The 9302-nt window shown below is 42.9% G+C and overlaps 1 protein-coding gene across 1 annotated transcript in view; it reads right to left on the minus strand.

Moving 5' to 3' along the window:
- Positions 1-8362, minus strand: part of ASTN1 (astrotactin 1) — a 500284-nt gene extending 491922 nt beyond the window's left edge. Inside the window, exon 1 of the mRNA XM_007937608.2 lies at positions 8080-8362. Coding sequence (XP_007935799.1) covers positions 8080-8362 — 283 coding nt within the window. The remainder of the gene's footprint in view (positions 1-8079) is intronic.
- Between the last annotated feature and the right edge of the window lie 940 nt (positions 8363-9302).

Below are 9302 nucleotides of genomic sequence, written 5' to 3' on the forward strand. Positions count from 1 at the left end.
ACTACAGAAGTAGATTGCCCAACCTTCCTTCCGAGGAGTGGCTGGTGGGTTTGAACCACCAGCCTTCTGGTTAGCAGTCAAATGCCTTAGGCACTTCGCTACCAGAGCTCCTAGTTACTGGTTCTTTAATTGTGACACAATAATAAATGTACCATTCTACTGTATAATGTTAATAATAGAAGAAACTGGGTGTGGGGTCTAAGAGAACTCTCTGTACTACCTTTGCAATTTTTCTGTAAATCTAAAATTATTCACAATACATCATGTTTAAAACAAAGGGAAGAAAAACAAACTGCAACATTGCCAGAATCATTGAAGCCCCTTTGATTCCCCTCCCTCTTTCCATTATCTTCCCTTCTTACTAGAGGTTAGTTTCCTTTTTATTTGTTTGTTTTTTATCTTCCCACTTTTCACAAAACTTTTACCACATGTGTATATATCCTTAAACAATATGTTGTGATTTTGAATTTTAAATAATTGGAACTGTATCACATTTTTCTGTTAGCTGCTTATTTTCAGTTATACTACACTTGTAAGATTTACCCATTTTGGCATATTTTGCTATAACTCATTTATTTCATGGCTAAGATAAATGTACCACATTACATACTTTTAAAACCAAACCAAACTCACTGCCTTCGAGTTGATTCGACTCATAGCGACCCCTCCTTGGATTTCTGAGGAGGTATCTCTATGGAAGTAGATTGCCCTGTCTTCCTTCTGAGGAGTGGCTCGTGGGTTTGAACCGCCAGCCTTCTGGTTAGCAGTCAAATGCCTTAGGCACTACACCACCAGAGCAACCCAAAGATTCTTTTATAGTATAAAAGACTATACTTTTAGTCTCCTGTTAACAGACTGGGTTGCCTGGTGGTTTTGCTATTATCAAAAACGCTGCTACAAATACTCATGTGCATATATGCAAGAATCCATGTGTAACAAATATGTAGGAGGGAATTGGTAGGTCCTAAGTCCTACACATTTTCACTGTATAATACCGAATTGTTTTACAAAAGGAGTCATATCAATTTAAACTACGAGCAGTGACAACTAAATTTTTTCCAATTTTGTTCCTTGAAAACCTAGAGATCCACAGATGTACTTTGGTTGTTTCTCAAAGTTTTAAATTGCAACCAATTAAAAAATAAAATATTGACTTTTCATATTTGTAATAATAAAAAAATGGTGATAGAGGCCAGATGTAGTACATTAAAAATTATCAAAGGCATTAACTTGCCCTGTGAGAGTAATTCACTCAGAATAGAGCTCTTCTTGCCATCTGTGTGCATATATTTGAATTTGGTGTAAAAGGGAAGAAATAAAGACTTGGCATGTGTCTGATAAAGAGGTACCTAGTTCTGTTCTTGTAAACTAGCCTTAATCTGAGAAACTACTAGCCTTTTCGGCTTAACTATATTCCTGAAGAAACAAACTTTTATATATACACGCACACATATATAAGTTCTAAAAAACAAGACCTCAAGCTTGCCTCTAAGGATGAATAAAGAAATTAAGCTTGTATTTTACTTCTCCTTCTAAAACTCCAATGACTTGAATTAAAATCATATCCATATATCTCTAGAAGAACCTGAGTGTTGTAAAATCCATCACTCTTGAATTCAAAATTTCTTTGGTATACAAATCTACATTTCTGTAGGGAAACAGTAAATAATACCTCTCTCAGTACTATAAATTAATATCTTTTTCTAGTATGAGTTATGGAAAAGTTCTGAAGCCCTTACATAAGATCGCTACTATTTATGTTTGGATAAGGCTCATGCTTCTTAAAATTTTGTTTACTGTTAACCTAGGCATCTCAATGTAGTCGAGAGCAAATGGAAGGAAAAGAAACTAAAAGTTCTACATTTTCTTCTCAGATGGAGAGATAAGTGAAAAGAAGTTAGAGCTATGTGAATATCTGAATTGCTTCCAGGTAGATCAAAGCTCACCCTTAACTACAAAATTATGCTCAATAATCCCTCACAGACAGCCAAACACCTTGGGAGAGAGAACCACAGGGCCTGCCAACTCAGGACCATAGTACTGGGGGACACCAGGCTCAACTGGCACAACACACACACATAAAAATCTTGTTCCACAACCTACTTTGGTGAGTAGCGACTGGAGTCTTAAAAGCTTTCAAGTGGCCATCTACAAGGCAGCTAATGGTCTCCTCTCATCTGAAGTGAAGAAGAGTGAAGAAAATCAAGGGCATTTGGAAACAATTAGCCCAAGGATATGATGGACCCCAAGACCAGAAGAACTAGATGGTGCCCGGCTACCAATGCCAACCACTCAGGAATGGATCAAAACTGGGTATCGTGGATAGACTAGGAGGAAAAATGTAGAACAAAATTCAAAAACACAATAACAACCAGAAATACTGGTCAGATAGAGTCTGGTGGGACCCCTAAGACTATGGCATGGGATACACTTCGGGCCTGAGATAGGACTCACTGCCAAGGACTGGCTCTCAGCCCAACAGCAGAAAGACTTACATGCAGAACACCCAACCCAGGGTGATGCATCTACCTACTCTATGGAGATACTCCCCTTGGCACAATCAGATATGGGGCACCAGAAGGGAAGCAGTTACATGGAGGGAAAGGTGGAAAGACAGGAGTGTATAACTAAGAAGGGCACAGGGAGGGGGAGGTCACAGGGAAGGGAGGGGGAGGTCACAGGGAAGGGAGGGGAAGAGAGTGGGTTAGGGTTGGGGGCGGTAATCAGGAAGTGAAACCAAATGTACATGAACTGTTGAATGTAAAACAAATTCTGCTCTGTAAATTTGCACCCAAAGCACAATTTTTAAAAAAAATGAAATAAAAGAATTATATCCAAAATTACATTTTGAAGTCACTCCCAAAACTCAGTAATTACAACTTTAGAAGTGCCAGCTGGGGGCTTTGTCCATGGATTCTAAGCACAAGAACACCTAATACAAAGCTCAGAGGCCTTGAACATAGCAGCTAAAGCCACACCATCTTCCAGATAGCTCTATTTAACAGTGGAGGTTCTCTCTGGGATTTCCAATTTGCATTTTTGAAGGTCCCTTCTCAGAAGGGCACTAGACATGGTATCTTCATGTCTGTGTATCTTTCCGTGTTCATTATTACTGTGGGAGCCAGAACATATTGCAGGAACATGGACACGTGGCCCTCCAAATCAGGAAACTATGAATGAAGTAAGAATTGCCAAATTCTGCTCAGGCAAATATTGTTACTTCGATAAATATTTCTCAATGAAGGTCATCCTCTTCTGCATTAAGGTTTGTATGAGAAATCATTTGACAAATAGGATATTCAAGAGGTATCTGGCACAGGACCAGGAAAACATTTCCTTCTGTTATACACAAGGTCGCCATGAGTCAGAGCTAACTCTGTAGCAACAACAACAATACAAATTAGGTGAGTGTGCTTTCCCTGTTGTAACCATTTCCAGGACTCCTTATTCAACCATGAAAAGAAAAAAAAAAAAAAAGATTCCAAAAAATTTTAAGATATATAAAATAGTTAAGAGAAAGGCTCAAGAAAGAACTCAGGGTACAAACCTGAGCTCAAGTGGTGGATCCATCAATTGCTAGCTCTGTGACTCTAAGTAAATTATTTAAACTCTCTGATCCTCATTTTTCTCCACTGTAGGAATAAGTGGAGAGCCAGAAGCTGACACCAGATCTTCAAAGCCTGTTTTTTTAACCACCACACTGGACTGCTCCAAAGCACTCTAAATAGCATGTAGGAACTCACTACATCTCTGCAAGCTGATTGATTTATCTTTAGAAGAACCTTCTTCAGTCAAAAGCTCTAAGAGCTGAGCATTTACATTAGGAAGATACACTCCTTGGAGAGATCTTAGCCCAACATTAGTTGACTTGTTTGACAAACCTTTTATGTTCTCCTAAGACAGTTATAAGACTTATGCATCTACATATGTTAATTTGGAAATTACTTTTGTTTTTTTCTATTTTAGAGTTTTACAACACTTCTGAAAGCAGAGGTTTAGATTACCTGGATCAGAGTGGACAGATAAATACCATAAAGAGGGAACACAGTACAATGGATATTGGTGGTCAGTGTGGCAATCCAGTGTGCCTTGACTAAAAATATCAAATTGAAACATTTTTAAATGTTGTATAGCCAAACAAGACACAATTAGAAGTCCCACCTGGCCCTTGCCCCACCAGTTTGCAAACCCTGCTTCAGAGAACAGAAGACCTCCTCTTTCCTGGAGAATTATGCTACAAGGAGAATTATCAACCTAAGGGTAGAGATAGCCTCTAGGAGCTACTCTTTTTGCTTTCTATGTCAAACAATTTCTCCTCTCCTAGGCTTTTATGTGGAGTGCCACACCCATTCCCCAGAGCCGGGCATGCCTCCTACTAAGCACCCCAAGTCTCTACTCTAGTCAAGCTGATCTCTGGACTGCACCATTACCATGCCATTCTCATATTCATTCCAATCACTGGAATCTTTCTTTGTCTTTTTTCCATGACCTTCAATGTCTTCACTCTTCTTAGCCAAAACAAACCTACTCTACCTTTAATTTCCTTCCTTTATATTTGGTTTTATTTTTTAATCCACCCAAGATACACAAGAGTAAGATAGACTTAAACTACCTTGAGTGGGTAGAGGTAACATGTGTGCAGGGTTTAGATGCAAAAAGGGAGGACTGCTAAGTGGAGAACAGAGGAACAACATTCCAAGCACAGGGAATCACCTGTGAGAAGTCCAGAAAGAGTCCTGAAGGCCATGGCAGATTTGGGGAATGGTGAGTACAGTGTAATTGCTTGCATGGTAAGAGCTGAGAGAAGTTGGCTGCAGTCAGATTTATGTTTGCCTCACTGAAATAAAGGCACTTAATCCTGGAGCCAACAGGGAATCAAAACTTTTTTTCCCTCCCGAGAGGGTGACACAATCTGACTTTGGTCAAGGTCCCTGGTCATGTCTCTTCCATTGCATCTCCACTCATCATTGTAAGCACATCTCTTCCTCAGCATTCCTGTACCACTCAACATCCACACCACACAATCAGATACAGTTATGTACAGCTCTTACAGCTAGCACAATCTGTGCTTCCACTAACTAGAGGGTACCTGAGACTGGGAACCTTTTATGTACGTATGTAATTATTTATTTATTTTTAACATCTCCTTGGTGGTGCAAACAGTTAATGTACTCCACTGCTAACCAAAAGGTTCAAATACACCCAGAGGCCCCACTGAAGTAAGGCCTGGAAATCTACTTCCAAAATATCAGCCATTGGAAACCCTGTGGAGCACAAATCTACTCTGACACACATGGAGTCACCACAAGTCAGAATCGACCAGATAGTAACTGGTATTGGTAATAATGCTTAAGAGTGCTCAGCATGTGAATACTTAAAAAATACCCAGGACTGGCTGATTCCAATTCCTCCAGGGGATGGAATATGCAAACTAGCTTCAAGAGAAAACCATAAATAAATAACCAAACTCATGGCCATCCAGTGAAACCCTTTGGGTTTCTGAGGTGGTAAATCTTCACAGATGCAGATTGCCCCATCTTCCTGCAGGGGAGTGGCTGATGGGTTTGAACTGCCAACTTCCTGGTTAGCAGTCAAATGTCTTAGGCACCACAGCATGGTTCCAGAGTAAGGAAATCTCTAAACCAAAGTAAGGCACAACCCTTACTATTGGCCATGAGCTATGGGATCCAGAGCCATAAAAGTTAACTTCAAAAACAACTACAATTGAGTCTATATTTCATGAACTTGGACTCCTCTCCCTTTCTGCTCAGCTCTGCTCCACCACCCAAGTTAAGATTCATTAGAGATAAATTCTAAATATGTCCTGTTTCATGTTGCCTGGAAGGGGTGGGGGGCAGACCATCAATGCATTTATCAACAAGTGTATTTTGCCTGAAGTGAGAGTATGTCTGCTCTTGTGTAAATGCCAAGTTGCAGCACGTTACCATAGCAACCCCAACAGGGTGCTGCAGCAGACAGCTTTGCACAGAGGTGCAGAAAAACCTTTCTTTAACATCAAAGCTTTTGCTGTGCATATGGGATCCTAGTCAGTACATCATGGCTTTAGGCCTTGGCTTCGGGATTCCACAAAAAAGCAAGTGGAATTTTGAATACCTGTAAGCCCTACCTTCCTTTTTTTATACAACAGACACAACCCTCTTCCCACACAGCTACCAATGCATGTAAAGCCCAAAATAGGCTGTTTAGAAATACATCATTTCCTCTACCCATTCCTACATACTCTGATGAATACATTGTACTTACACATTACAAAATTGGCATCTACTGAACACCCCAGCAATAGCTATCTTAATGAATAGCATATCCACAGTGTTCTCTCTCCCAGTCAGTCTCCAGTTTTGATTTTGTTATTGGTGTTTTATTAATAATCTCATCAAAAGGTACAGGCTGGACTTAATAGGTTGCACTGAGCATGCTACTAGGAACTGGAAACTAACTTTTCAAAAGACCAGGCAATTTTTGAAATTGCTTTTCCATATGGTTTGGGGAATGCGGGTTTACTTGCCCACTTTCTAATGGTTTCATTGTGTAGTAATCTTTTGTGTAGAAAGAACAAGAGGAATGTGTTAGCATTTTACTTCTGACTCTAACCTAGATATGGCCATCAGGAAGCCATGTTCCTGAAAAAGTGAACTCTAATTGGTAGGACATTAAGTCAGTGAAAGAACCTCCTGGACATTTTAATTTTTTATCCTGGATGCACAGATTTATGTGTGGTTATCTTTAAATTATCTCCTGGTCAAAATAAGAATAATACACAGCATCATTAAAGAAATGGATTGCATGGTGGTTGTGCACAGCTGGGTAAGAGATGCACACGGACATGAAGAAGTGAGGGAAATTCTGGTTAATTAAGTCACATGAACTTGTGGTGTTTTGCAAGGTGCCAGAATAGGAAAATACTATCTTTGCAACTTGGCTGGTAGTGAAAAAGAGAGATGGATTTGAAGTAATATGGGGGTTCCAGTACCTGAAGGAGTTTTGTGGCCTATGAAAATGAAAATGGGGGCACCAAGAAAGAAAGCGAGATTTTAAAAATAAAAACAAAACACACAAAACAAGTGCCTCTTGCCCAGAAGTCATTCTGTATGCAGGAACTCTGGTAGCATACTGCCTAAGGCACTTGACTGCTAACCAGAAGCCTGGTGGTTCAAACCCACCAGCCACTCCTGGGAAGGAAGATGGGGCAATCTACTTCTGTAGTGATACTGCCTTGGTGCCTCAGAAACGCAAGGATGGGTCGCTGTAAGTAGGGTCCGACTCGAGGGCACATAACAACAACATCCTATGTTGTGAAGGGAACAAAGAGAATAAGAATGTTACCAGACTACAGATGGATGATTTCTTCATCCAAGGAACTGGGATGTGATAGAGAGATGTGGAGGTAGTTGAATGAGAAGGCTTACATTTGGTTACATTTCAGCCTGGAAGCAGGACTTTCCAGGTTGGAAACCAGGGTAATGGAAACTTGAGTGCACTAAATGCAGGCCAGCAAGGGGCAGCAGTCACCTGGGGACAGATAAAAGGCTTTCATTGAGTGAAAATCAGGGATCCATCCAGTGCAATCTGGCCTGCATTTGCCCAGCAAAGGTGATGACGGCTTGCCAGTAGAAACTGCCCCAGGAAATGCTGTGGGTGGGTCTGTGTGTCCTGAGGGTGTGAAGCAAACAGCTGAGCACGCGGCCAGAAAGAGGGGAGAAAGGCTTATGGGAGTTGAGCTGGTAGATGACAAGATGTGCTCTGTGGATGTGTTCCGGAATCAAAGCTGGGAGGTCAAGCTTGGGAAAGGATTCAGAGACTCAGTGCAACCTGTTTCTTTAGGGCAGGGCGGGTGAGACGATGGAGGCCCAGTATCCAGGTCGGATTTGGGAAAAAGTCAGGCGCAAAGAGGCGCTACCCTGCAAGTGGGTGTGGAGCTGGCTGGGAGTGGGGCGGATCCAAGGAGGTAAAAGTGGGGGAGGGGAGGCCGCTGGTGTGTGGGTGTGTAGAGGGAGCCAGAGTGGGGGTGGGGGCGCCGGTCCGGCGCCTGCGGTTGCCTCGACCTCCCCCGGGACTCACCCAGCACGAAGTAGGGCAGCTCCGTATTCTCCAGGTCGTCCACCACGACCATTTCCCCCGGGAAGTCGTTGCGCACCGAGAAGAGGAGCTTGGGCTCCGAGGCCGAGGGGCTATGCATGATGCTCAGGTCATTCTCACGCAGGAAGGGCAGCGCCGACACGGTGATGCTTTTGAGCTTGCACTCCAGCTCCTTGGATGGATCCACGTCGCCGGCGGCCGTGGCCAGCACCGCTACCGGCCCCCAGCAGCAGGCAAGCAGGGCGCAGAGCCCGGCTAAAGCCATCTTGAGCCCCGGCCGCCTTCCTCCCAGCGCAGCGTTGGTGGGGGAGGAAGCGAGCGGGGAGGGAGAGAGCTAGCGAGCGAGCGCGGGAGGCGGGGGAAGGTGGGGAGGGGATGTGAAGCCGGGGAGCCTGGTCCCGGGGTTGCGATGCCGCTCGCTGTATGCTGGGCTTAAGCTCTGATGCCAAGACAGCCGAGTTCTTTGTTTCCCGGAGCTGCTTATCTGGAGAAGGGGAAGCAAGGACGTCGGGAGGAAAGAGGAAGGGAGCTGAGGATTCTAGGGAATCAGGTCAGCCCCCAGCTGGCACCGATGCTGCTACCTTTCTCCTCCTTTGACTCCTCCAGCAAGAACACGCTCTTGGCTATTAACTACCTGCACAGCATTTTTTTTTTTTTTTTAATCAGTCTTTGCAATGCAAATTTTTTTCTCTCGCATCACTGTCCAGATGGTTTGGGAAGAGCACACTCACGCACACACCTTAAAGGGCGCTTCCTCAGAGCAGGTGTGGGTGACGATCTCTGTAGATGCAAATGTCCCCGGTTATTTTATGGATGCCAAAAATGCACTGTGTTTGTAGCTGGTCCCATTCTTGTCATTTTTTTACCCACTAGTTGGATTTGTGCATTGGAGACAGATTGATAGATAAGCAAAACAATGCTACATAATAACATAGCTCAACAGGAGTCCGGAGCATTTATTTACAACTCTTATTCACCTTTTCGTGTCAGTTGTATCATGAAAGTTATTGTTTACCAAAACCAAAAACTCATTGCTATGGAGTCAAATTCCAACTGATAACGATCCTATTTTTTTGTTGTTGTTATTTGCCATCGAGTCAGCCCCGACTCATAGCGACCCCTCCTTGGGTTTCCGAGGCAGTATCACTACGGAAGTAGGAATGCCCAACCTATAGGACAGAGTATAACTGCCCCATAGAGTTTTC

Source organism: Orycteropus afer, unplaced genomic scaffold (genome assembly GCF_000298275.1).
Source record: "Orycteropus afer afer isolate SDZICR_OR568_19922 unplaced genomic scaffold, OryAfe1.0 scaffold00043, whole genome shotgun sequence".
Taxonomy (NCBI): domain Eukaryota; kingdom Metazoa; phylum Chordata; class Mammalia; order Tubulidentata; family Orycteropodidae; genus Orycteropus; species Orycteropus afer.